The following is a 27,753-nucleotide window of genomic DNA, read 5'->3' on the forward strand; positions in this document are numbered from 1 at the left end:
CAAAAGGGGGGGGGCACACAATTGCCAGGAAGCTCTTGCCTCCAGTCCCAGGCCTACCCTCCCCACAGCAGCCCTCCCGACATCTGAAGGGAGCGATCAGATCTGCCCGCAGCCTCTCTCACTAGACTAAGAAGCAGCCCCCCTCAAAGGGTGGGGAGTCCCGGACACGACCCTTCTCCAGTGAGAAGCACATTGAGGGAGCTCCCCACCTACACTTGTGCCTCCGAGGCACCAGCTGTTCTGGGGCCTAGACAGCCAGACCTCTTCCATTCCCTTGACAGATAATTATACTTCCCATAATTGATTTCCTCTGTAGTCCTACGTGCTTTATTTGGTGTTGTTAAAGACATAGAAGGGCGTCCATAAAAGGGACCCATAACACAATAAAGACTCCCCAGATTTTGAGAACTGCCCAGAGCTTCAGCTTCTTACATTTTGGTCACAGAGCCCAGATGGCATCTCATAACGGAATGTGGGAGCTGCAAAATTGTGATTTACTAACAACAAATGTTTGATTTGTATTCTGCAATCCTACAGTCACATAAACACCTCTCAGGTGAAAAGGGGTCGAAAGTGGAAAAAGTTTTAAGAAGCCGTGGTCTAGAGCACGAAGGGGAAGTGATGTCCAGGGTCCCCAGACCATGGGAGGGGGCCAGTTCTCTACCACTAGCCAAGCTTAGTATATGTGTCTCCCCATAAAACACGCTCGTGGAGGGCAGGGCAGCCTGGCCCACGGCTGGGTCCAGAATGCTTGGCAAACCTCAAAGTCCCAGATCTGCTTCTGTGCCCTCCTTCCTACCAAAGGGGAGAGGCTCAACAAAAGCTCTTTTTAACATTAAAAAACAAAACCCCAATGGGAACCAGCAGGGAGGCAAGAAGCCAGCCCACAGGGACCCAGAGGAAGGGAGCCGCTCAAGCCGGTGTCGCCACATTGAACTTTCTAGGAAGAACTCTTGATTGTACATGTCAAACCTATATTGGATTATAGTCTAGGGGAGGGAGAAAAATATGGAATGCAAGGTTTCACAAGGGTGAATGCTGAGAATTGTATTTGTATGTATTTGGGAAAAAAAAGATATAAAAAAAGAAAGAATTCTTGGTTTCCCCCCTGCCCAGTGGGCTTCCCTCTGGGCCACACCATGTGGAAGGGTTTCCCCAGACCAGCCCTGGGCACTGCCACTTGTGACCTGATGAGGGACCACAGAGGAGGAAAGCTTCTGCTTCCAAGGAACTGATGCTGGGCCTGCAGGATGCCGAGATGTGCTGCGTCCTCAGCCCGTGCGCTTTAAGGAGTCAAAAACATCTTGGGGAGGGACAAGAGTGAATCAATGAAGCCACACAAGTTTAAGGCCAGGTAGGAACCCAGGAAGTCAGAGCCGGGAGGGGCCTTAGAGCCCAGGAGGTCAGCGCTGGGAGGGCCCTTAGAGCCCAGGAGGTTAGAGCTGGGAGGGTCCTTAGAGCCCGGGAGGTCAGAGCCGGGAGGGCCCTTAGAGCCCAGGAGGTCAGCGCTGGGAGGGCCCTTAGAACCCGGGAGGTCAGAGCCGGGAGGGCCCTTAGAGCCCAGGAGGTCAGCGCTGGGAGGGCCCTTAGAGCCCAGGAGGTCAGAGCTGGGAGGGGCCCTAGAATAGAGAATGTCAGAGCTGGGAGGGGCCTTAGGACATTTAAAAAAAACTGGAAAAGATCTTAAAACATGGCAACAGCTGGAATCACTTCACTCAATTCCCACATCAAAGAAATGAAGAAAAACCCAATGAAAAAAATTTACCCATGGCCACACAACATGTCAATATTTCAAAGCCAAATGACAAATTTCATAAACTTTCCATTTCAGCCGACCAGGGTCACGAAAGGCTCCTCCCAAGACCCTCCCACACCGGTCCCACAGCAGGCTCGTGCCCCGCCAGGAGTGCCAAAGTCTCGGGCACAAGCGCCCGGCTCTGAGGCTTCCTCGCTCTCCTTCTAGGGCAGCCATGGCGGGGCTGGACAGAAACCAGAGCCCAAACCTGGTGTGCTTTCTTTTATTGGAGGACAGAGAGAGGAGGGATCACCCGGCCAAGACCGATGGAACCGACTCCACGGCAGTGGCTTCCCTGCCACAGAGAACTGGGAGGAGAGGGACTCCGGGCTCCCCACATTCCCACAAGTGCTGCTGTTCGGGCACAGGAGCCAAGGCCAGTCCTGGGACGAACCTCATCAATGTGATGGGACGGCACGGCAGAGGTCGGAGGTCAGTTAATATTTAATAAGGCAGAAGCTGGAAGTCTCCCCTTTTGTGAATGGGGAAACTGAGTCCCAGCGAGGGGAAAGGCCTGGGGGCTCCATCCCCCTACAAGCTCTGAGTTCCGGATCAGCCAGGCCCCCCGGGGGATGAAGACAAAAAGCTACCTGCAGACTCAGCCCCTCCTTTTCACCGTATCAGAGCCAGCTTTGGGTTCATTTTTAAAGTGCAAAGCTGTTAAGTCTTTGGTGAGGGGGGTTCCTCCCTGGGCTCTGCACGGGCAGCACCCTGCCCCAGCTCCCGGCCGGTGGAAGGGCAGGCCCCCCCCCCCCCCGCTTACCCTCTCCCCACAGGAGCAGGGAGGGGACCCCCAGGGGGCTCTCTGGGGAAGGAAGGGCCTGGCTCTGCAGGCAGAGAAGAGGTGAGAGAGAGGCTGGCTCCTCCCTCTCCCCCTCCCGTACCCCCAACCCCAGGAGAGGGGCCGAAAGGCTGGTTATAACACTGGGCACGTTACACAGCAGGGGGCGCTCCACAAGGCTTGGGGCTGCATGGAGTCCAATGAATAAATAGGCCTGAAGCATCCTATCATTTGTAAAGGAAAAGGCAGGAGGAGGATGAAGCTGCATCAGTAACGCCTTTGGTCTAGGGGCTGGCAGGGCCCAGGCTGCCAGCGTTCCGGGAGGGGGCGCCGTGGCCCGCCCTCCCCGAGATGACTTTGGTCCGCACGCGGTGGTTGCCGGCCTGACTGCCCCCGCGCTCAGAAGCCGAAGAGGTCGTCCTGCTCGGAGGCGCCCAAGTCCGGCTTGTCCCAGTCCACCGGGGAGAGGCACTGGGCGTACTGGAGGTCCTGGGCCGTGAGCCCAATGTCCAGCACCTGAGGATTCGTCCGTGACTGGGCCAGCCTGGAAGAGTCCAAGAAAGCGGCGTGAGGACGGAGGCCGCGGGCCTGGGGAGCGTGAGAGGCCCAGCCAAGGCGGGACATGGAACGGAGACTGAGCCCTGTTCCGTCCGGCTCATAAACAACGCTCTGCCTTCCACCGGCCAGGCGTCTTTGGCCCTTAGAACAGGGGATCGGGGCCGGGAGGGACCTTCTCCACTAGGGGGTCCATGATCTTCTAAGTTGCTTCCTATGTATTTTATCTTATGTACTTAAAAACATTTTTCTGAGAAAATGTCCAAAGGCTTCCCCAAGACTGCCAAGGGCACCATGACAGAAACTCTGGTTGTGAAAATTTGTTTTGCTTAATTCTACATATGTTACAGGAAATTTTCTTTCTTTTTTCCCTTGTTCCCTTCCTTTTTCCCTTCTTCCTTTCCCCCTTCTTTTCTTCCTTCCTTCCTTTTTTCTTTCCTTCCTTTCCTTTCTTCCTTCCCTCTTTGTTCTCTCCTTTCCTCAGTTCCTTCCTTCCTTATTTCTTTCCTTCATTCTTCTTTCCTTCCTTTCCTTCTCCCCCCCACTTTTTTTTTTTTTTTTTGATAAAGAAAGTAGGAGGGAGAGAAAACAAATGCTTATTAATTTAAAAACATTTTTTCAAAATTTACTCCAGCTTGCTCACTTTGGAGATGAGGAAACTGCCCAAGATCCCAATGGTTAGCGAGGAGCCGAGCTGGGTAACAAAACCCACCTCCTACCTCCTGCCTCCCAGGCCAGGGCTCGTTCCCAACTTCCTGGAAGAACATTTCTCTGAGAAGACTTGGGTTACAATGCCCTGAGTAAGAGCAGGAATTTAGAGGGGAGGTCGGGGGTAGGAAGGCTGAGGAGAGCCAGATCCATCAAGGCAAGATAAAGAAATAGATTCTAACGACTGGGGCTTCCCACTCAGTGTGTCAAGACCAAAGGAAAGAAAGAAGAAAGCTGTCTCTTGGGCCAGCCTCTCCTTGGGCCCTGGAGTCAGAAGCCCTGGGTTTGAGTGGCAGCGCTCGGTAATTACTCTCTGGGCACCCCACTTTACTTCTCTGAACCTCAGTTTCCTCATCTGTAAAATGGACTACCTCTAACTGGCCATCTCACAGGTAAGGAAAGTGTCTGGTAGCTATGAACTGAGGAAAAAAGAGAGAAAAATAAACAACTGTTGACTGGGGGATGGCTCGTGAATGGGAGGGAAATGGAATCTCTCTCCCCCTTCTTCCTTTTTTCTTCCTTCTCTCTCCCTCCCTTTCCCCCTCCCTCCTTCCTTCTCTCTCCCTGACTCCTTCCCTTTCTCTCCCCACCTCCTTCCCTTTCTCTCTCTTCCTTCCTTCTTTCTTTTTCCCCCCTCCCTCCCTCCATCGCTTCCTCCCCTTCCCTCCCTCCCTCCCTCCTTTCTTCCTTCCTTTTGCAAGAAAACAATGACTTGGCTCAATATGAAGCAAGGGAGGAAAGGCAAAGGAGCCCAAAAGAGGCGAACACCACATCCGAGTAGACAGAAGAAGTCAACTCAGAACCACAAAACCAAACATTGTGAAATGACAAGGAGCATGCGGGCTCCCACAGGAGACCCCTGCTCCTTGGCGGGGGGTGCTCTGAGCAGTGCAGACGCGGCAGATTTTCTCCAGCCATTGATGGGCTACGGTTTTTCCCCTCTCCTTTCTTTTTTTCTTCTTGTTAAAAAAAATAATAATAAATCTATTCCCAGCAATGGCTCTGTAGGGAGGGGACGGCAGGGCTGCTGGGGGGAATCTGGGTTAAGTTGTAAACAAAAGGTGTCAACAACTTCTGTTTTTAAAAAGAGCATGACTGCAAGAATGGAAATGTCCGAAGCAACCCCGAAGGGGGCAGAATGACCGTCTACGTCCCCAAGGAAGAGGGAGGTAGGCAGCCCCTACCCCGCCCCGGCAGGGTGGGGGGCCGCGGTGGAGGAAGCCTACATTCTGCCGCTCAGGCTGGCCCAAGGGCCTTTCTCCCTCTGCTCCTTGTTCCAAGGTGTGGCCGGGTGCGTCCCCGGGAAGCAGGGAGGAGGGCTCCATTTGGAAGCAGGGGCATAAAGACCAGATGGTGACAAAAAATAGACCATTAAAGCAAGAATATGGGAAGCCAAAAATAAAGAAGGGCTGGTGCCCCCACTTCCTACTAGTGGAGACAGTGGGGAAGGGGAGGGGGCTTCCACGGCCCCAAGCTGATGGTCAACGACATATGCCAAGACTGAGCAACATGGCGCTAGCCAAGGGAAAACAGGAGAGGTCAGAGGAACTGGGTGGAGGTCAGCCAGGGATCCCTCCTCACCCCCGGCCCTAGCCAGGGCACCCTTCTCTGAAGTGGCTAGGTAACTTCTTCCTCCCTCTCTCCTCTCCCCCTTCTCTTATTTCTGCCCCACTCCCCTTTTCTTTTTTCTGTCTCTCCCCTCCCTCCCCGCTTTCTTCTTTCTCTCCCTTTTCCCCTTCTCCCTGCTCTTATTCTTGCTCTTTCTCCCTCCCTGCTCTTTCTTTCCTCTCTGTCCCTTCCTCTTTTCTTTTTCTCCCTTCCTCCCCTTCTCTTTCTCCTTCCCTACTTCTTTCTTTCTCTCTTCCTCCTGTCTTTTTTCTCCCTCCCTTCTTTTTTCTTTCTCTCCCTCCTCTTTTGCTTTCCCTCTTCTCCCCTTTCTGGATTCATAGGGGCAGGTTCTGATTATCTCTGTTGGTCTCTCTCTCTTTGCCCGTGAGTCTAGGGGAGGACTCTTCATCGTCCCCCAAGAGGCCTGTGGTGTCCCCCAGACTCCTGCCTCTCCTAATATGGCAGCGCCAATTCAGTTACCTTGAGAAGGCTTCGTCAAGGCCATCATCAAGCTCCTAAGAGAAAACAAAAAGTCGGCATTAGGAGCCATCCTCTGCCTGCCACTGATCTCCCTCACACTCTCCGGCATTAGGAGGGACAGGGAACCGGGGCTGAGGAGATTCCCAAATCCACCCTAGTCAGGCACGTGGGGCTGCAGGCCTCCAGTCTCAAATAAATGATGGCAGCTTCCTTCTTAGGGCTGAGTCAGAAGGAACCCTGACCTCAATTTCCCCATCTGTAAAATGAGGCCCTTCTAGCTATAACTCTGTGCTTCTTATGAAATATCTGGGTTCTTGTCAAAAATGTCACTGTGACTCCAGACCTTTCATCTTTTCTTAAGGAGTGGCACATGATTATCTTGAGTGATTCTCACCTGCAAAGTAGGTATTCTAGAAACACCCCTTCTACAGATGAAGAGACTGAGGCTGGGAGAAAGGAGGGCGCTGTCCAGGGTTACACAGCGAGTCAGGGAACAGCTGGATCTGAAAGCCAGGCTTCCCTGTCCCTCACACACTGCCTTGGGCCTCCATCCTCCTCATCCCCACTCTGGCCACAGTGAAGGAGGGGTCTAGGCAATCGGGAAGGTTAGCCCGGGGACAAGCTGTAACCTCCAGCCAGGGCTGGCCACACCAGCTCCGAGCAAGTTGTCACAGGTGAGGGGGGCAGCTTTGTGGGGGCACAGCGGGGTCTCGGAGACCAGTCCCATGAAAAATGAAGAACTCTTTCGTGGTCCCTTCCTTCCCTTCCTGGTCCCCAAGGAGGGGCCCCCTGCAAAGCCTTTACAGCTGGCACTAAAGCCATTCTGAACACACAGCAAGGGTCTCAGGTGGGTCAGACTGAGCGGGCAAGGTGGGTGGGACAGAATGCCCATGCCAGCCCCTCCCCCTCGGCATCCCACGTGGGGACTCACCCAGACCACGTTGTTATTGGCCAGTGGTTCAGGCCTCCCCACCTCATCCAGGTTGGCAGCATTGGCACTCACAGTGGACAGGGGGGCTTTGGCCGTCTCCTCTAGGTCCAGCAGGTTTCCAGTGGTGATTGCTGTAGAGGAGAGGCCAAAGCACAAACATGAGGCAGAGAAACCCCTCCTCAGCTGGCCCCGTGGGTGCTGGGAGAGCAATGGCCTCTGTCACTAACCAGACAGCTTAGAACAGGACAAAGCTGGAAAGGAGCCTGGGAGTCTTCCACAAAGGCTGCCTCCCCTGAGGGTCCTAAGGGCCCTCCCAGCTCTGACATCCTAGGTTCTAAGGGCTCTCCCAGCTCTGACATCCTGGGTTCTAAGGGCTCTCCCAGCTCTGACATCCTGGGTTCTAAGGGCCCTCCCAGCTCTGACCTCCCGGGTTCTAAGGGCTCTCCCAGCTCTGACATCCCTGGTTCTAAGGGCTCTCCCAGCTCTGACATCCCGGGTTCTAAGGGCCTCCCAGCTCTGACCTCCTGGGTTCTAAGGGCCCTCCCAGCTCTGACATCCCTAGGTTCTAAGCTCTCCCAGCTCTGACATCCTGGGTTCTAAGGGCTCCCAGCTCTGACTCCGGGTTCTAAGGGCTCTCCCAGCTCTGACCTCCTGGGTTCTAAGGGCCCTCCCAGCTCTGACATCCCGGGTTCTAAGGGCTCTCCCAGCTCTGACATCCTGGGTTCTAAGGGCTCTCCCAGCTCTGACATCCCGGGTTCTAAGGGCTCTCCCAGCTCTGACCTCCTGGGTTCTAAGGGCCCTCCCAGCTCTGACATCCCAGGTTCTAAGGGCTCTCCCAGCTCTGACATCCACTGACAAGAGGCCTTTCCCAGCCCTCCCAGCTCTGATAATGGGCTCACAAGTTTCCTTCAGCCTGCTCCATGCCCCCCACCAGCCTGGCAGACAAGGCACCCACAATTCCCCCAAAGGTTTCCCTTTTTCTCTTCCCCACTTGTGTCTGGGCCCAGCCTGAGGGGAGCCTCACGCAGCCCCTTTCAGCTCCGTTTCTGTCCTTGGTTTTAAAGTTGTGTCTTATTAATGAAAATGAGAGAGAAATGAATAGTTGTTCCATCTGCTCCGTCATTTACAGGAACTTGGACACACCAGATCTCATTTGACCCGCATGACACCCTGGGAGGAACGTATTAGAATCCATTTCCATTATCACGACCCAAACTTAGCAGGTGCCCGGCACACAGGGGGCTGAACAAATGCTCCTGGTCACGCCCATTTCAGAGAAGAGGAAAATGCAGGTCAGTGATTTGTGAAGTGACTGATCTTGGGTCACAGAGCCAATCAGTATTTCAGACCACAGACAAGAGCTGTTTGCACCCAGGACCCCATAGGGACCGCGGCCTGTGCTCGGGGGGCTGGGAGGACAAGGGCCCAACCTGCAGGGGCTGGGGGCAGAGCTCTGCCGGAGCCCCCGCTTACCTAATCCCGCCCTGCCCAAGCCCAAAGACTCACGGCCTTTCAGGGAAGGGGAACCATCCAGCCGAGCCCCACAGGCAACTTCTTCTAAGTTTGCTTTCTCCCGCTTCTCCTTCTCTGCAAGCACGTGGAACAGAGATTGGGGTCTGGGGGAGGTTGGGGGGGCGCTGCTTCAGGGAGCTGAGCAGACAAGGGCTGCCCCCCCCCCCCAGGCAGGACTCACCTTCTTTGGACACCTGCCAAAGCTCAAAGGCGACTTTGAAGGCCTGGGCCACCGTGAGGGTCACCGCCTGTGCCTGCAAGGAAGGAAGAGGAAGGAGCCAGCCCTCAGCCGGATGAGGCCCCAAGACAGGCTTGAGCAACACGCCAGATTGCCGCATGAAAAGGGACCGGGGCTGCAGAGCTTAAAAGGCCCGACCGGGGTCTGGCAAAGGGAAGCGTGCACCAAGGGAGGCGCCCTGCTCCCATCCCTCCGCGTGGGGACAGAGAGGACCCCTGACCCACTGCCACAAGGGAAGGGCCCGGGGTCCTGCATCACAGCCTGCCCCGGCAGGCGGGATGCTCCAGAACCCTGCCACCAAATGGGCTCCCAAAGAAAAGCTTCAGAACTAAGGTCAAGGGTTAGTGCAGAGGCGGGCCTCCAGCCTGTCAGCAGAGGTGGAGGCCTACGGATGCTGAATGGGGTGGACATTTTCAAACAGGTAGATTATATGCTAACTGAATAATAAAAAAATAAATAAGTGAACAGATGAATGAACAAACAAATAAATGAATAAATAATTGAGCAAAAAATAAAAACGAATTCTCAGAATGGCTGTAGAGCCTTTCCTTGAAGGGCTCCAGGGATGGGGCATTCACCAGCTCCCCCCTCCATTTGGGGTCAGCCCTGTCTGTCCGCGCCCTGCCCTCTGCGGCTACGCCAAATAATCCAGCCCCTTTCTCCCATGTGACAGTGCTTTAACAGGAGAAAGCTGTCAGCACCCCTGCTAAGAAGCAGTGTGGTGGGCTGGGCCCGGACCCAGGAAAAACTTACGAGCTATCAGACTGAGCAAATCGCTCTCATCAGCCTCAGTTTCCTCCTCTGTAAAAGGGAGATAATAACAGCACCTCCTTCTCAAGGGTGGTTGTGAGAATCAAATGCAATGCTATTTGTAAAATGTCTAACCCCGTGCGTGGCATATAGCAGGTGCTTAATAAATGCTTGTCTCCTTCTTTGCGGCTTTCTATCCTCAGCGCTCCCTTTCCAAGGCTGCTGCCTAAATAACCAATCTTCACATAGTATGACATGCCTTTTTGTCCCCCCCCCCAGATATTCTCCAATGCCCCTTCCCAGATAAGCTCAGTTTATGAACATTCTTCCTGAAATGTGGCCCCCAGAAAGGAACACAAGGGGAAGGCTGTGGTCTGACTCAGACCAAGGCAGAGGCGCTATCAGCCCCTTTTGCAGATCCTGGGCCCCTCATGGACGCACTGCTTGCTGACTCACAGTGAGCTTGCAGTCCACTGAGACTCAGAGGGATCTTTTTTTTTTTTAACCTTCTGGCTGAGGCAGAAACTGGCAGCCCCTGTCAGGGATTTGGGAGACTGGGAGAAAAGAACAAGAGAACTCTGCAAAACAAGAGAAACAAGAACCCAGGGGACAGGAGCCTTGTCCCTCCTCCCCTTCCCAAACTTGAACTACTTCCCTGTGAAAGGAGACTGGTCTTTGCTGGCTTCCTGGGGATGGCACAGCTCTGCCCCCCCCCGGCCCCCTCCTCTGGGATTTGCCAAGAAGGGTCCTGCTGGGGGGGCGGGGAGGGAGAGCTCCATGAGGGACCAAACCATGGGACAAGGGCCACAAACAGTGACTCAGCGGTAGCTGGACGTTGGGGGAAGGGGGGGAGGGTTTACCACCAGGGCCAGCCCGGAGGCCGAGGGATTCGAGGGCCCAGGGGGAAGCAGGAGAGCATCAGCTCAACCCCCTGAGGTGTGAACTTTCCTCAGGCTGATTCGGACACAGCCAGACTTCAGAAAGGATCAGGGAGCCCTAAGGAGGCCCCAGGCCCCAGCTCCATGAGAAAGGAAACTGGAGCTTTTCTTCAAAACCCAAAAGGGCCAGAATCACCCAAGCCTGGAGACCGGAGAGAGTCACCTGCAGCCCAATGCGGCCTCTGGGCCTGAGCTTGAGCAGGGCCCCCTTGTAACAGGAGCAGCACGGCAGGACAAAGGACCTGGGCTAACCAGGGTCTACTTCAAGTTCAACCAAGGCGCAGCTCTGACCTCCTGGGTTCCAAGGCCCTCCCAGCTCTGACCTCCCGGGTTCTAAGGGCCCTCCCAGCTCTGACCTCCTGGGTTCTAAGGGCCCTCCCAGCTCTGACCTCCTGGGTTCTAAGGGCCCTCCCAGCTCTGACCTCCCGGGTTCTAAGGGCCCTCCCAGCCCTCCCCACTCATCATGGGCTCATAAGTTTCCTGCAGGCTTGCCCACCCTATCAGCCTGGTAGACAAGGTGCCCACACTTTTTCCCCAAAGGTTCCTTTCCTTTTTCCCTGCCCAGCCTAAGGGAGCCTAATGGAGCTGTTCTAAGATCGCTTCTAGTTTTCCTACCCTATGTTCTAAAGGCCCTTTCAGCACTGACCTTTTAGGTTCTAAGACCCTTTCCAGAGCTGTTATTTCTATGTCTCGATGTCCCTTGTAACATCAGCCTTCATTGTTAGCCGTGTACATGGCTGTGAGAAGGACATCTGAGCCTTCAGCAGGAACTAACTGGGGATAGTTGTAAATGAACCTACAGAAGATACAAAACTGACCCAAAGCCCTCACCCATCCTTGGTTTCCTGGGAGGGGTCAGGGCACAGAATCCAGCATCGGGCACCCAAGTCTTGCCAAGATCTAGGGCTGTCTGACTCTGGTATATAATTAGTCCATATTTTTAGTTCATGGCCAATTCTCAATGGTAACTGGGTCTATTAAACTTGATTCCAACGTGACAGCTTAAATTGTAAACAGCTGTGAAGAGTTTCATACTTAATTACCATATTTAAGTTTTGCCATAAAGTGTTCGCATTTCCATCAAAAATGTAAATGCCAGAGACATTCAAATGAGATTTTATACTTCATGAAGTTTAATTGGCACAAATCACTCAGTGTGTTGGGGGATTTTCAATGTTAAAAACAAAACAAAAAAAAAACCCACTTTTATTTCTTTTTTTAAAAAAAGGCAATGGGCGACAATTCATATCTCAATTAAATCATGTTGTTTTGGGGAATGGACCTTGGGGAAGGGAGGGAGGGTTCGGGAGGGGAAGGGAGAGGAGGGAAGATGGATGTCTGAACTGGCTCTGCCCCCACTTTCTTCAAGAAGGGGGTGGGGACATAGTCTAAGACTTTCTGTCCAGGTCTAGGTATTTTTCCCAGAGATCCCTCTCCACAGAAGGCGGGCCCAGACAGAGCCACGGCATTGAGAAGATGGCCTCCCATCCCTTCCCCCCAAGAATCAGTGAGGAGGCCAGCCCCAGCTGGGGCCTAGAGGTCACCTCATCGAGGCTCTTCATGTTCTTAAGAAACAAAGGAAGGCCCCGAGAGGAGGCCGATCGTCTCCCAGGGTCACGCACAAAGCGTAGATTTGTACTTGGGTCTCCGGCCTCTGCTTCAAGGATCCTTAAAAGTGAGAGGGGACCCTGGGTGCCTTTAGTTTCAATTGGCTGGGGTCAGGAAGGAAGTGAACTTTTAGAACCCAAAGCCAAAAGGGCAAGAGCCTGAAGGGGCTGCCCCAAGAGAGTGGAAGGAACTTAAGAGATTGGACAAGCATTTATAAAGCACCTACTGTCTGTAAGCTGCAGTGCCAGACCCTGGGGAAGGAAGGACAACAGCAGCCCCTGCCTTTGGTGCGAAAGGCACTGCCATGCACATGGAACGTCTGGTGAAGGGCACGGGGGAGGGGTGATCCAGGAAACACCCCCCACACACACACACATACACGCATATACATGCACACACGCATACGTCTCTCTCCTTTCCTTTAGCTGAGAAGACACAAGCTTGGTGCTATAGCAGGATCTCTCCTGACCAGACTCGGTCCGATTTTATTTTGCAGAGATCCTTATCTCAGCAGAACATGGACAGGAGCTGCTCTGTGCCGGGGAGGCCTCGGTGTGTGAGCTTTATCTCCAAAGGACATGGGCAGCTTCACACATTTGTCTGCAGGGCTCACAGCAGGCTTGGGAGGCACAAGGAAGCTGCCAGCTCTGACCTCCCGGGTCCTAAGGGCCCTCCCAGCTCTAACCTCCCGGGTTCTAAGGGCCCTCCCAGCTCTGACCTCCCGGGTTCTAAGGGCCCTCCCAGCTCTAACCTCCCGGGTTCTAAGGGCCCTCCCAGCTCTGACCTCCCGGGTTCTAAGGGCCCTCTCAGCTCTGACATCCTGGGTTCTAAGGGCCTCCCAGCTCTGACATCCTGGGTTCTAAGGGCCCTCCCAGCTCTGACCTCCCGGGTTCTAAGGGCCCTCCCAGCTCTGACCTCCTGGGTTCTAAGGGCCCTCCCAGCTCTAACCTCCCGGGTTCTAAGGCCCTCCCAGCTCTGACCTCCCGGGTTCTAAGGGCCCTCTCAGCTCTGACCTCCCGGGTTCTGTGTATCCAGCTCTGACATTTGCAGGACTCAGAACAGACTTAGCAAGAAAGAACAGGGTGGGGAGAAGTACCATCCCGCAGGCAGAGATCGTACATAGCTGGGGGGCCCCAGCTCTCTGATTTCGCCCGGACCCAGTCCTGTTTTGTGACTTCCTGGCTCTGTGCCCAATGGCATTCTGAGTGCTAAGAGACTTTCCCATCCAGGTTCTCTCTCCCTTTCCCATGGGCCTACGTCTTCATGCTCAAACCAGGGGACTGACCCCTGAGGGAAGGATCTTCTGTGTCTCCCCACTTCCCCTCCAGCCTGGGTCTCCCTGATTGTTGTATATTTTCTCAGGATTTCCCTATGTCACAGAAGAGAAATGAAATGATGCCCCAGGGAACCCAGGGCAGAAATAAGTCATGGAACTGAGTGGAGGGAGGGGCAAGCTCACAACAAGGGGCTCCCAACTCAGGCTCTTCTCCCCTCCCCCCAACGCCTCAAGGGGCTCACCCCCCTCCCAGGGCCCGGGGCTACCCACTAACCATTTTCCGCTTGGAGCAGAGAAATGCGTGGCACTCCAGACTCTCACTCTGCTGGTTCTGGGCAATGTACGCGAAAACCTTGTCATGCATCTTGTCTGCAGTGCAGTAGGAGATCCTGGAGGTGGGGAGGGCAGAGGGTTAGGAGGTGGTCCCATGCCAACCCCAGACCCTCCCGCAGGCAGGCGCACATCCCCCCGGGGAGACAAGCTGGCTGGATTTTGCCACTTCGGCTCTCTGGGCCAACTTAGGATGCCAAGGCTGGGAGACTGAGGTCATATGATCCATCCCCCTGCCACCAAGCAGGGTCACATCCAATATTCAGCACAATGCTGTGACTTCCCTGTTTCTGCCTCAAAAGACTGGCCTGCCTGGCGGCAGAGCTGTGAAGAAGGTACTTGGTAACCCAGACTATTAGACAGAGATGAGCTGTGATTACTGACTTAGGGGATACCAGAGTTAGGGGGGCTTTGGCAGGCAGAACAGCAACAGAACTTCCTTTCAGGGGTACCAGGAGAGGTAGATGAACTGAGAGCTGGGACTGGAGAGACCTACTGCCATCCCCCCATCCCCCCACCCCAAGAGAAAGGACTGGGAAAGGAGAACCTCAGTTAGCAGGCCCCAGAGTCGGACCTTCACTTGGCAGACAATGGGGAGCCACTGACCATCTGAAGCAGAGAAGTGCCGTCATGAGATCTGGGCTAAGCAAGCCGGGGCTGGCTGTCCGCGGTGCTGAAGAGCGTGGGAAGTGGGGAGAGGAAGTCAAGGAGGCAAAGCTGAGGGCGGCGCCTGCAGCTCCCCCACGAGCTCACCCAGGTGACCGTGGGGACAAAAGCTGGTTGGGAGAGTTCAGGTGGTCCCAGAAAGGGGCTGCAGCTACCATAGGGCCTGCATCAAAGGCAGCCCACGCTCCTCCCAGCTGCTGCCCTCAAAACCCCTGAGTCTTGCAGAACAATTCCTTATTTCTCCATTTAGTAATAAAGCTTCAAGAGTTAATATGAATATTCTTGCAAACTGTAGAGAGCTCTGCAAACCTAAAGCACTCTATAAGCCAAATATTAGCATCATTACTGATTCTTAGAGATTGTCCTTCCCTGTGCCCGATATAATTCATCATCTCCCAAAGGCCTTAGCCCTGAGCAGGAGCCTGGGGCTAGGCTGCAAAGCAGAGAGCTGGACTCAGGACACCCTGTTTGGAGCCTTCCCTCTGGGAAGGCCACTGAGCCCAGAACTCCCATCTGCCTGCTTCTGCTTCTGGAGGGTGGGAATAATTATGTGTCCTTCCTGCCTGGCAGGGCTGGGGTGAACAAGTCCTTTTGTGAGCCTTCATGTGCTAGAGGAGAAATGGGAGCTGGGTTATTGTGAGCTGTTTCATTTTGTGAAATGGCCTCAAGGAATGACCTTTCCCAGAGCAAGTCCCTGATAAACGATTAAGAGAAGATTTAAGTCACAGAGAGTCAGGGAAGACACTGTCAGAGCCGGGAGGGCCCTTAGAACCCAGGATGTCAGAGCTGGGAGGGCCCTTAGAACCCAGGAGGTCAGAGCTGGGAGGGCCCTTAGAATACAGGATGTCAGAGCTGGGAGAAACACCAATTTTTCCTTCTCGGATGAATAAGCCAAGAGGACCACAGAGGAAAAGAGGCTTGTTGAAGTTTACACACCAAGTTACTGGCAAAAAAAAAAAAAAAAAAAAGACCTGAGGAAGTTTTCCCTCCAATCTCGTATGCTGGAGCACGTGTGCTGGGAGAGAAGAGGCTGACAGAGCAGGGCAGTTATTCCCTCAGGCTTCCTCCCCCAGTATCCTAGGCTTGGGCTCACCCTACTTAGCCCCTGCCCCATCTTTCCCTCCTGTCTCCTCACACAAGAATTGTCCTCCAGGTCTCAAGGATCCCCCCTATTAACAAACCCCTCCAGCATCTCTGCGGAGAAAAACCCAAATGGGGTCATTGATGAAGTCACAGAAGTGAACAAGAAGAGGCTTCTAGACCAGCAGCATCTTTGGTCAGACCAGTCACCACATCCTCCCTGCACCCTGCAAGCCGGCGGAGCGAGGCTCATGGGCCCCGTGCGAGGTCGGAGATGCAGCAGAGACCGCTCCTTCCCAGAGTCTCGGCTCTAGGGCTGGGAGACCCAAATGCCTGAGGAAATCAAGAGTCAGACACAGGATGCACCTGCCCCAGGGTCACCTGAAGAAGGAAGAGGAAGTAGCAGAGGTGGCTGCAAGCCCAGGTCCCTCTGCTTCCAAACCCACCACCCTCTGCTGTCGGGGCCCTGCCTGCCTCGTTCCCTCCCAGGTTCTGGTCCCCAGCAGGGACACAGGCCGAGTGTTCTCTGGGAAGAGAACCCTCCTACTCCCCCATACGGTCTCCAAGGAGGTAATGACAACAGCCCCGAAGGGAGGAGCAGCGGGGGGAGAGCCCACATTCATCGGCAGGTGCTGCTGGGCGGCTCCAGGGGTCAGCAGCAGAGAGGGCAGGGCAGGCGTTGGGTGGAGGCCAGGACCTGCCTAAGTCACTTCCCCAGCCGTGGCTGGGCCTCAGTTCCCTCATCTGTAACACAAAGGGCTGAACCAGTCAGATTGGGGAGTCCTCCCCAGCACGGGCCCTTCCCCCTCACAGCTGAGGGACACTATGGGCTCCAGCCCCAATCAGCCCCACTGCCAGAAGTTGGCCCAGCTCCCCCCGGTCTCAGCCCAGAGAGGGGACATCCAGGGGCAAGCCCAGCAAAGTCTCCCCGGGGCCTCCTCCTGGGCTGACGGGCACTGTGAGGGAGGCAGGACGGGTGACTCAGGGCACTCTGCTCAGGCTGAGGACGGGCCTGGCATTTAATGCCCAGACCCAGAAACCCAAAGGCGGCAGCCCCAGAGCCCAAGGGCTGCGCTCACCGACCGAGGCAGCTACAACAAAATACTGCAGGGTTCGCTGCACGCCCCCCACCCCCCGCAAGGACCTGCGCCCCCAGTCCTGGCAGCAGCTGCTGGGCAGCCCAGGCTAGGCCAGAGCCCACCGCAGACACGCACACGCAGGGCGCGCACACACATCCGAGGCAGGACGAGGCCCTCCCTGAGGAAGCCCATGTCTCGGACAGACTCTGCTCCCCCGTGACCCTGGTGGGTTCCCCTCCCTCTGTCCTCATCTGTACAGGAGACAGCCCAGAGCTCCCATTCTCCAGCTCCCAGGGCAGGGAGGGGAAGCCTTAAGTGCAGAGGTCCCACATACAACTTGGGGTGGCAGGGACGTTGTCAAAGACTGCACTGACAGAGCCCAAACTGCTCTGGGCTCTAGCCCAGCCGGGCCAGACTCCAGCCTCCATCCCCGCAGGGCCAGGCTCTGGCCCCCACCACAGGGTCAGGCTCCGGCCCCCATTGCAGGATCAGACTCTGACCCCCATCGCAGGGCCAGGCTCCGGCCCCCATCCCCACAGGGCCAGGCTCTGGCCCCCACCACGGGGTTAGGCTCCGGCCCCCATTGCAGGGCCAGACTCTGGCCCCCATCCCCACAGGGCCAGGCTCCGACCCCCATTGCAGGACCAGACTCCAGCCCCCACCAAGGGGTCAGGCTTAGACAGACCCCCATCCCTGCAGGGCCAGGCTCCGACACCCATTGCAGGACTAGATTCCAGCCCCCATCCCCACAGGGTCAGGCTCCGGCCCCCATTGCAGGATCAGACTCTGACCCCCCATCGCAGGGCCAGGCTCTGGCCCCCATCCCCACAGGGCCAGGCTCTGGCCCCCATCCCCACAGGGCCAGGCTCTAGCCCCCACCATGGGGTCAGGCTCCGGCCCCCATTGCAGGATCAGACTCTGACCCCCATTGCAGGACCAGCCTAACTCCATTCAGAGGCTCATCAGCGGCAGCTTGGCCACCAGTCACAAGACTGAGAGGCCCCCAGCAGAGGACTCCTTCATGCTGTGCCCACAGATGCCTTCATGTATTCAGATGCATAAAAACAAGCCCACTACTACTGCAGAGAAAACCAATGACAGTGAAGCCCAATGACCAAAATGTTCAGGAAGCAAGTTCACGGAGCCCGAACAGGTCAAGGGCATCAGGTGTCTTGGCGGCAGAGACCTCCCCACCCCCACCCCCAATAGAGACAGCACCGGGGGAAGGCAGCGGCAGGGGGACCTCGTGGACCTGGGGAAGGGGGACACTGCTAGTGGGGCCTCCACTTCTCTGTGCCAGGCTCGCTCCCCAAGCCACGGGAATGCTGGGGAGAAAGTGCTGGAGGCAGCAGAAAGCAACAAATGCTTAAGGAGCAGCTGCTATGTTCTAGGCCCCGGGCTGGTCAGAAAGGGGTAACAAAGCATTCCCTGCCTTCAAGAAGCTTCTACAAAGCTCAAAAGGAAGTCATCGATCATCTATTCCAAGGGTTCTTAACCTGAGGTTCATGAACTTGGGGGTTTTTAGGTGTTCTTAATTTTTTTACATCTTTTTTTAATTTTATTTTTTTTCCGATTATACATGTACATTAAATTCATAATTTTTATGAATTATGTTGGGAGAGAAAAATCAGAATAAAAGAGAAAAACCATGAAAAAAAAAAAACAAGAAAAAAAAGTAAAGAAAAAAAAGTGATTACAAAATTTTTTTTTGATAATGTATTTTAATAAAATGGTTTTCTAAGTATTGCTACAAAAGGGCAGAATCTGAAGCCAGACTTTTAGGCCCCCAAACCTGGGCTCTTTTCTTGCTAATCTGTTAAATATCTAGATTAGGTTATATTGCTTCAATACATTATCTCAAATGCTTTTTATTGGTTGTATTCCCCTTGAAAAAAAAAGTTCATATGGAATAAAAAAAGGTCAAGAATTTAAGGAATTAAGAAAAAAAAACAAATGAAGGTGGTTATTAAGATCTAAAATTAATTATAGAGCAGCAGTTACCAAAACTATTTGGGTATTGGCTAAGGAATGATTAGGATCAGTGGAATAGATTAGGTTCAAGGATAAAACAGTCAACAAATATAGCAACTAGTCTTTGACAAACCCAAGGATCCCAGCTTTGGGATAAGAACTTACGTTTGATAAAAATTGGGGAAAATTGGAAACTAATATGGAAAATTAGGCATTGATCCATACTTAACGACACCAAGATAATAAAATGGGTTAAACCGGCATAAAAGAATGAAATTAAAAATTAGAGGAACACAGGATAGTTTACCTCAGACCTTGGAAGGGGAAGGTCTTATAAAAAGAGAACTAGAGATCATTACTGATCAAAAATAGAAAATTTCGATTATACCAAACTGAAAAGTTTTTGTATAAACAAAACTAATCAGACAAGATTAAAGGGGAAAACTGGGAAAATATTTTTCAGCGGTTTATAAAGGTCATTTCCAAAATATAGAGAATTAACCAATTTATAAAATCGCCATTCTCCAATTGAAAAATTTCAAAGGATATGAAAAGACAATTTCAGATGAAGAAATTGAAATATTTCTAGTCATATGAAAAGATCTAAATTCCCGGGACAACCTAAGATACCACAACACCTGTCGATTGGCTAAGAACAGGAAAAAAATGATGATTGTTGGGGATTTGGAAAACTGGGACATTGATGCACTGTTGGTGGGTTGTACAATCCAACCATTTTGGAAGTAGTTTGGAACTATAAAAATTATCAAACTGTTAACCCTTTGATCCGAGTGTTACTTGGGATTATATCCCAAAGAGATTATAAAGAAAAAGGGACCATTTCGTTTGGGCAGCCCTTTTTGAGTGGTAAAAATGAAATAATGATGTCCATCAGTTGGAGAATGGCTGAATAAATTTGGGTATATGAATTTAAAATTTTTCTGTAAGAAATGACCAACAGGATATTTCAAAAGGCCAGAGACTTAACAAACTGATTGAGGAAATGAAAGGACCAGGAGTCATTATATCTTCAACAACAACTATATGATACCAGTTTGATGGACTGGCCACCCCTCAAAACAGATCAACCAAATCATTTAATGGGAGTAATGAACTGAACAGTATGCCCAGAAAAGAACTCTGGGAGTGATAAAACCATTACATTGAATTCCCAATCCCTTATTTATGCCCATGTTTTGATTTCCTTTTACAAGCTAATTGTAAATGTTTCAAGTTACTTTTCACCCAAAATAACGTTTGGTCAGGTATACTTATTGTGTATCTAATTTATATTTTAATATATTTAAATCTACTGGTCATCCTGCCATCTAGGGAGGGGTGGGGGTAAGAGGGGAAAAATTGGAAAAGAGGTTTGGCAATTGTTAATGCTGTAAAGTTACCCATGCATATATCCTGTAAATAAAAGGCTATTAAATTTAAAAATATATATATTCCCTCTGGCTTGGGTGGTCTAGGGAAGCCCCAAAGCTCTTTTCAGAGGAATGCTTTTAAATGTGAGGGTCTGGGTTCAGATTCTGCCTTTGTGTCGCCCTGGCAGGTCATTGGCTCTCTGAGCCTCGGAGGCCCAGCACACCTGCATGATGGGGAATGGGACTGGAAGGCCTTGGCAGGTCCCTTCCAGTTCTAGGTCAATGATCCTATGACCTCTTGGTGGGGGAAACTCTGCCCCTCATCGCCCCAACACCCCCTCCTCCACTCTTCCAGATGGCAGCCCCTGCGAGCAGGCCCTACCTGTAGATGGAAACATTCTCAATCAGCTCATTGGTCCCGCTGTCATGTAAAATGATGCCCCTCGGGGAGACTTGGAGGGTCACTTTTCGGAGCTTCTTCCCACTAGCTTTGGCCTTGGGGAGAGAAGAGAACAAGGTTGGCTGAGCCCGGCCCGGCAAGGTCCCTGTGCTTGGAGGCTAGCCCCCAACTGCCCTGGCCCCTTCCTCGGAGGACCTGACCCCCTCCCAGCTCTGACTTAACGGGCTGAGAGATGACGGGGAAGAGAAGATCCTGGGGGCAGCAAAGAACCGGTGACGGCGGCCCACTGCCCATTCTTGCTCCTCCTCGCCTTCTGGCCCTCCACTTTGGCCCAGGGGGAGGGCCGCTTCTGGGACGGAGGCAGAGGGAAGGACCAGCCTGCACTGAGGCCCTCAGGGGCCTCCCCTCCAGCACCAGGATTCCTGGCCCTTCTTTGCCCCAAGGCCTGCGGCCCAAGGCCTGGGCAACACCAAGGCAAAGCCTTGAAAGAGGTTCTTTGAAAAGTGAACAGAAAAAAGGGGTGCCAGGAAGGGCAGGTGGTAGCCATGCAGGAGCCCCAGCTCTGCCCCCTGGGGCCTGCCCCAGCTGAGCCCCAGCCCCTGCACCATCGGGCCCCTCCTGCCCCAGGACTCCAGGCCCAGGGCTGCTCTTTTCACCCTGGCACATGTGGGGAGGCTGGAGAGCAGACCCAGAGCCCACAGGGAGCCGCCCACACGGCCTGGCCCCTGACCCCCGTGCCCCCGACACCAGCAGGAGCTGCCGCCGCCATCTCCCTGAGGCTTTCAGAACAATGTACTCTCAGAGCCCAGCCACAGGCTCCAACTGTTGGAGCTGAAAGCGGCGTCTGGTTCCACCCCCACCAGACAGAGGAGGGAGCCAGGGCCCCAGGGAGCAGTCTGTCCAGTGTCCCACAGGCCTCAGCGGCAACCCCAACCCCAGAGCCAGGCCTCCTTCTTGGGCCGTTCTGCCCCTTCTCCCCTTGGGCAGAGGCGGCCCACAGCCGGGCCTAGGACAGGACAAGACCCGATCCAAGCCCAGGCCTAAGTTCTCTCTTCTCTCCTCAGACCAAGGGGTCAGAGCGGGAGAAGCCACGGGGTCCTGGGCCATGGCACTCACCGTGGCCACGATGCGCTTCACAGCTGCTGCCGAGAGCTCCTCCCCTTTGGGCTGCTCCACCAGGGTCATCCCCAGGTATTTGAGGTTGAACAGCATCCCCTCCAACAGGGTCTCCCTTGTATCTGTCCAGTTCTCAGGCAATTCTGGTGCAGGAGCAGGGGAACAAAGTGAGCATGACTGCCATGGCCCCATGGGCTGCCCAGGTCTCTCCCAGGGTGCCCCAGGAAGCAGCAGGGCTGGGGAACAAAGCGACCACGAGCCCCACCGACAGCACCCAGAGCCAGGAACCTCAGCCCATGCCGAGGGAGGCCTTCTTAGGAAGGTGAGAGCACGGGAACTGACGAGGAGCTCAGGAGGAGCCAGAGGGGAGGGAAGATGGTCACGGGAGGAGGGGAAAGCATTACTTCTTCCAACTAGATGGAGGGGCAATGACAGAACTCCGCAGGGACCCCAGGAGCCAGACCCCCACTGATCCAGGGAGAGCTGGGGCTGGATTAGCTAATTAATTGGATGGTATTAGGGGTCAACCAAGGATAATAAGTGTTCCACAGAGAACCCCAGGGAAGACTGGGGGTGAGGGCAGCAGTGATCATGGTGGGGGGACGACACTTAGGAAGCAAAGAGGAAGGAGAGAAAGAATAATAACAATAAACAATCACAACAATAGTTAGACTTTATATCACACTTTCAGGTTTGCAAAATACTTTACCTATACAGGATGAGTCAAAGTGAACACTTTCCAAACTGGATTAGTCAGTAACCAGGTTATGTGAATGTACTGAAAGCACCAAACTGGAGAGTTACTCCCTGACATTTCCTCACTTTTCTTCAAGACAAGTCTATTACAAATCGTTTTTGACTTCATGTTCACATATAACAGTTACTGAAAAATAAATTTTGCAAAGTGTTCGATTCTTTTTGGATCACCTATTAAATCATTTTATCCTCACAACAAACGTGGGAAGTGGGTTATTATCATTCCCATTTTACAGATGAGTAATGTTGGAATCTTTACAAACTGTTAAGCCATTGGAGTTGAGAGAGACAATAATTATCTAATTGGGCACGATTCAATATGATTGATTTGATCTTAGAAGGAGATATTTTAGGCCAGAACTTGAAATAAGGTCCTAAGTACAACTGATAGAAACGATGCTTGTGTTCACACCTTTAGAGAGCTCATTAGTATCTAAGTACTCAATGGAGTTCATATGTTTGGGAGATTTCAGGGGTTAGTATGGCTTAGTATGAGATATCCAAATTTACACTTCCCTTAGGGCCAGAGAGCACTTTGGGAGATAACCCAGAATCCCTCTCTCTCCTGAAGGAGGACCTTTGGGAGATCATATATATACAGGAAGCTCTTAGAGCTTGGGGGAGTTACTTGGGAACATTCCCAGGAGTAGGAGAGGAGTACTCTGGGAGGAAGCCTACAAGCCCTATCTCCGAGGCAAGAGAGATTTCACTGCATCTTCTACCTTGGTGCTGGCTGGAGTGGGAAAGACAAACCTTTGGATTTGGAACCAAGCAGAGAGATAGGCTTGAGCTAACCGAGCTATATTGAAGGACACAATAAAAGATCTGAACTTTTATCACTTGGCTGTGTTTTGGAAAAAGAACACCACAGAGTAAACTGAGGCAAATGGAGGAAAAATGACTTATCCAAATCATAAAACTCCTAAGTATTTGAGCTCAGGTCTTCCTGACTTCAAGTCCAGGGTGAGTGCCATCTTTTTATAGGCCCAGACAGAGAGTCAGACACTCCCAGACCATCAACTCTGCTTCCAATGTATCCCAGTCCTGAACAAATAAAAATAAGGGAAACTTGAGCCCCACACAAGAGTGGTCCCCATTTCTGCAGCCTTGGGAAGCTCTTGAGTGTAACTACCAATATCCACTACTTGACAAATGGGTAAAGCAAGGCTCCTCCAAGTCCTGCTCAAGATTCCACAGCAGCCACTCACACTAGGGAGGCTCAAACCCAAGTCTTCTGAGCCACACCCAACATGCTTCCCACTGAACCCCACATAAGGAACAATCTCCTGATGAACAGAGCATTCGGAAAAGGGCTGACGGGCAGTGAGTCCCCACTGGTGAATTCCTCTGAGCTGGGGCTAGACGCTCACCTTTCAGCTCTGAAACACAGTGACTGAATGGAACGAATAAAGAACAGGATATAAAGGTCCAGGGGTCCCAGGGGAGGAGAAACGCTCCGGACCCAGCACACAAGAAGTTTGCATTCACTCCCTCCCTCTCTCCATGTTGGAGAGCGGCTCAGAATGGCTTGGTTGGAGGCCAAGAAGCAGCACGTGGGGGAAGAACAGGCCAGTCGGGGTCCTGAGGGGGCCAGAGGCAGAGGGCAGCCCGGTGGGTCACATGGCAGGAGAGCCCCAATTGGCCAGGGTCAGAGAGAGTCCCCCAGGAGGCAGCCTGCCCGAGAGGAGCAGCCAGAGACTGCCCAGCCCCAGTGCAGACCCCAGAGCCCCCCAACACCAAGGAGGCGAGAGCTCTGCTGTCCAGCTCTAGTCAGACCCACTGGGACCATCTTGTCAAGACAGAAAACGAGCATTTCTGAAACCCTATTATGTTCCAGGCACTGTGCAAAGTGCTGGGAATTTAAAAAGTACACCAACCTCCCAGAATGAAACACCTGTTTCATTCTGAGCATTAAGTTTTAGGCAGATAATTAACAAACTGGAACCCGGCTAGGGGAAACAAGGAGGAGATGGGAGGACCACATTATATGACAATCAGTCAAAGGCAGTGAAGACACCTGACCTGGAGAACCAATCAATCAACACATTTATTAAGTGCATGTTATGTGCAAACAAAAATCACAATCTCTACTTGCAGAGAACTTACATTATAATTAATGAGGGAGACAAGAAGTCCATATAGAATTCCAGACGGCCTAACCATAAAACAAACAGACACAAGGAGCTAACGGCGAGGCTGGCGTCAGGGAGAGAAGGCAGGCCCTCCCCAGCACTTGGGGAATCAGAAAAAAAGCTTCTTGCAGGCAGCGCTTGGCTGCTTCTTACAGGCAGAGGTAAGGAGAAAAGGCAGTGCAGGCACACTGATGGCGATGGGAAATGAGTGTCCTGTGTAAGGAACAGAGAGAAGGCTGGTTGGGCTAGATCAGAGCGTGAGAATGGGACCGAGACTGTACAGAGCTTCTACAAGCTAAATTAAGAGAGCAGAATCTCTGTCTGCAAGTGTCTGAAGGCCTCTGCCAGGAGGAAGGATCTGATTGGTGGGTCTTTCCCCAAAGAGCAGAACAAGGAACAATGAAGGGAAGTCACAAAGAGGAAGGTTTAAGAGTGGCCAGTTAAGGAAAAACATCCTGACAATCAGAGCTATCCAAAAGTGGGATGGGCGGCCTCCGGAAGTGGTGGGTTCCCCCTTGATGGATATCTTCAAGTAAAGGTGAGGAAGAATTTCCATCAGGGATGACGAGGAAGGAATTCCTGCTCTGATAGAGATTAGGCTAAACAGCTTGGGAGGTTTGGGACTCAGAGTTAATGGTGACCTAGGCCAAAGGTTCTGAGGGAAACCCCTGGATGGGAGGGGATGCAACTAAATATAGCCAGACGTGGAACATGCGCTCACAGCTTGCATTTCTGGAGTCACCATTTGGCTCCAGCAGAGAAAATGGACAGGGTCCTGGGAAGCATGGGGAGGAGTCCCGCCTTGTGCACTTCCTAGCTTGGACTTCAGTCATACACCCTTCTCACAGGGACTCTACTGCCCCACTGACCTCACTGGGGAGGCAGAGGAGAGAAGAGAGAGAAATCCACTGTCAGACTTGAGGCCTAAGTCACAAAGGCCCCACAAAACAACAAAATATTCCCAGCAGCACTTTGCAGAAAAGCAAAGGCCTGAAAGAACTGGAAACCAAGTGGATGCCCATCATCTGGGGAATGGCTGAATAAGTTATGGCATATATGTGTAATGGAATATAATGGTCCTATAAGAAATGATGAGCAGACTGATTTCAGAGAAGCCTGGGGAGATTTACATGAACTGATGCTGAGTGAAGTGAGCAGGACCAGATCATTGTGCACAGTAAGAACAAGACTACAGGATGATGAACTGTGAGACACTTGGCTCTTCTCAGCAATGTGGCAATTCAAGGCAAGTCCAATAAATTTGTGATACAAAGTACCAGTTGCATCCAGAGACATAACTACGGAGACTGAATGTGGATCAAAACATAGTATTTTCACCTTTTTTGACTGTATGCTTTTTCTTTCTCTTAGTTTTTTCCCTTTTGGTCTGATTTTTCTTGCACAATATGACAAATATGAAATTATTTTAAAGGATTACACATGGTTAACCTATATTGGATTGCTTGCTTGGGAAGGGAGAAGGTAAGGGTAGGAGAAAAATTTGGAACTTTAAAGTCTTACAAATATAGATGTTGAAAACTATCTTTACATGTAACTGGAAAAATAAAATACTATTAAGGAGAAAAAAAAAAAAAAACAACCCAGGCAAAAGCCTAGAAACACACAGAGAAGTGTAGGGAGATTCATATAAACAGATACAAAGTAAAGTAAGCAACACACAATGACTACAATGATGCAAATGTAAAGAACAAAATAATTAAAATAACAGATATGTCATTATAAATGAACCTCTCTCTCTTCTCCTACAAAGGCAGGAGACTGTGAGCCAACACTGCATATACAGCTAGACTCTGTGATACTTTCAGTTTTGCCATTCTGCCTTTCTTCCTCCGTTCTATTCTTTCTTAAACAGCTCTCTGGGGAGTGAAATTGGTCTTGCGGGCTCGCAACTTTAGAGCTAAGGTTCAGAGAATCAGTCCCTGGAAGGGTCGTTAGAGGCCAGGCCATCAAGTCCATCTCTTTCACTTAACAGATGAGCAAACTGAGGCCTGCGGGGGTTATGTGAATTCCCCAAAGTCCCAGAGGGGTAAGTATCAGAGGCAGGAACCCAGCTCTACCCAAACCTGTCATTTATTCCACTACTTATTTAAAAATTAAGCAACAAAGAGTTATCAAGCCTGTATTTTTTAAAGCACAAAAGAGTGCAGTTCTGAGAAGATGAGCTCAGTGTGTCCTGCACCCTAGTTGGCTGGCGCAGTCCTGGTGCTACAGAGCTCCCTTTCCCCGCAGGGAGCCTGCAGGAGTCCAAGGGCCCACTGAAGACCGATGAGTTCAATTTCGGTTCCGGGGCTCTTCCTCCAAAGCTGACTGGGAGCAGCGTTCCCGGGGAAGGCCCTGAACTGAGCCGCCTCCCTGGGGGCTGGCAGGCAGGAAGTCCAAGCAGGCAGCTGGGACAGGGCGTCTCCAGCAAGTCTCAGGCAGGCCATGTGGGCTCTGCTAACCACAAGCCCCAACAGGCCGTGGCACTTACATCGAATTAACCCTCCGAAGGCTTCACCAGATGTGGCTTTGGCTGTCTCACTCTCCCCCCCCGAGAGAAGTGGATTTAACCTTGGGGGAGATTTTCTGCCCCTGCCCTCTTTGATTCTCTCCCTGTTCTCAAAGGAACCTGGATGTCAGAATTAGGAGGGGTCTTCACAGATGCCTGGCCACTCCATCTTATAGGAGAAAAGAGATCTCCCCCAAGCTAGTGTGAGGTGCCCTGCTGCCAGGCTGGCTCTGAACCCTGCCAGCACCAAGGCAGCCCAGAAAGTGGCTCTCAGCGCGGCCCAGATCCACACCAGCCCCTCTTCCCAGAGAGCCGAGGGACTTGTGACGAAGGACGCCGCCAACGGGGGTACTTATTTGCCTGACTCTTTCTGTGTGTCACAAATGTGTTTGTTTTCCTTTTCTTTTTTCCCCACTGAATGAAGGGGAGCTGGGAGGAAGAACACAATTCGAGTTGAAAAAGTGTTAATGTTTTAAATAGATAAGAAAGTCCACCAGTCAGCTCTACAATCCAGAAGAATTCCAATGAAAGCCTCATGTTTAAGTGAGGGGGCTGGAGGAGACAGCCTCGGAGGTCCGGTCCAGTTCCACGGCTATGATTCCCTTCCTCTCTCTCAACTACAGGCAAGAGCTGCTATTTCCTTCTAAGGACCAACTCCCCAGGGACTCCTGTAACATTCCCGCTCCCTCGCCTTCCATCACAGTGAACATTCGGATCCTAGGACTTCAAGCCTGCGCTACCTTGGGCTATGCTCCCTGTAGTCCCACTGACTCCTCTCCTTCTTCTAGAACATACCCTGAGCTCCCAGCCCTCTCCTGGACCCTCTCCAATGTAGTTTCCGCTCCCTCCAATCCATGGCAACAAACACTTGCCAGGGTCGCCTGATGACCTCCTCAGTCTCAAAACATTTGTCTCCCCCCAACTTGGGGATGCTTGGCACCCAGCAAAGCCAAAGTCCTCCCCAAGTGGCCAGACTTCCTCTTTCCCAAATGAGTTATCTGAAAGGCCTCCTCGGAAAGAAGCCTTCCCGGAATGAGGGAGGTCCTAGAACCTGCCCCCACCATTCACGGTCCCGCCTGCCCAGGGTAACTAGCCGCAATGTCTGACCCTCTGTAGTGGGGAAGGAGTCACAGAATCTCATCTGGGAGAGATTCTCGGGCCATC

General features: G+C 52.4%; 1 protein-coding gene across 2 annotated transcripts in view; it reads right to left on the bottom strand.

Annotated features, from left to right (window-relative positions):
• Positions 1-1,746: 1,746 nt before the first annotated feature.
• Positions 1,747-27,753, bottom strand: part of LDLRAP1 (low density lipoprotein receptor adaptor protein 1) — a 36,519-nt gene continuing 10,512 nt past the window's right edge. For both annotated transcript variants that reach the window (XM_031962563.1, XM_031962564.1), the window contains exons 2-9: positions 21,193-21,335; positions 20,059-20,171; positions 13,455-13,569; positions 8,552-8,624; positions 8,365-8,445; positions 6,859-6,989; positions 5,928-5,962; positions 1,747-3,120 (exon numbers count right to left, since the gene is read on the bottom strand). In XM_031962563.1, the coding sequence (XP_031818423.1) occupies positions 2,976-3,120; positions 5,928-5,962; positions 6,859-6,989; positions 8,365-8,445; positions 8,552-8,624; positions 13,455-13,569; positions 20,059-20,171; positions 21,193-21,335 (836 nt within the window). In that variant the 3' untranslated portion in view covers positions 1,747-2,975. The remainder of the gene's footprint in view (positions 3,121-5,927; positions 5,963-6,858; positions 6,990-8,364; positions 8,446-8,551; positions 8,625-13,454; positions 13,570-20,058; positions 20,172-21,192; positions 21,336-27,753) is intronic.

The sequence above is a fragment of the Sarcophilus harrisii genome, chromosome 3, assembly GCF_902635505.1.
Source record: "Sarcophilus harrisii chromosome 3, mSarHar1.11, whole genome shotgun sequence".
Classification (NCBI taxonomy): Eukaryota; Metazoa; Chordata; class Mammalia; order Dasyuromorphia; family Dasyuridae; genus Sarcophilus; species Sarcophilus harrisii.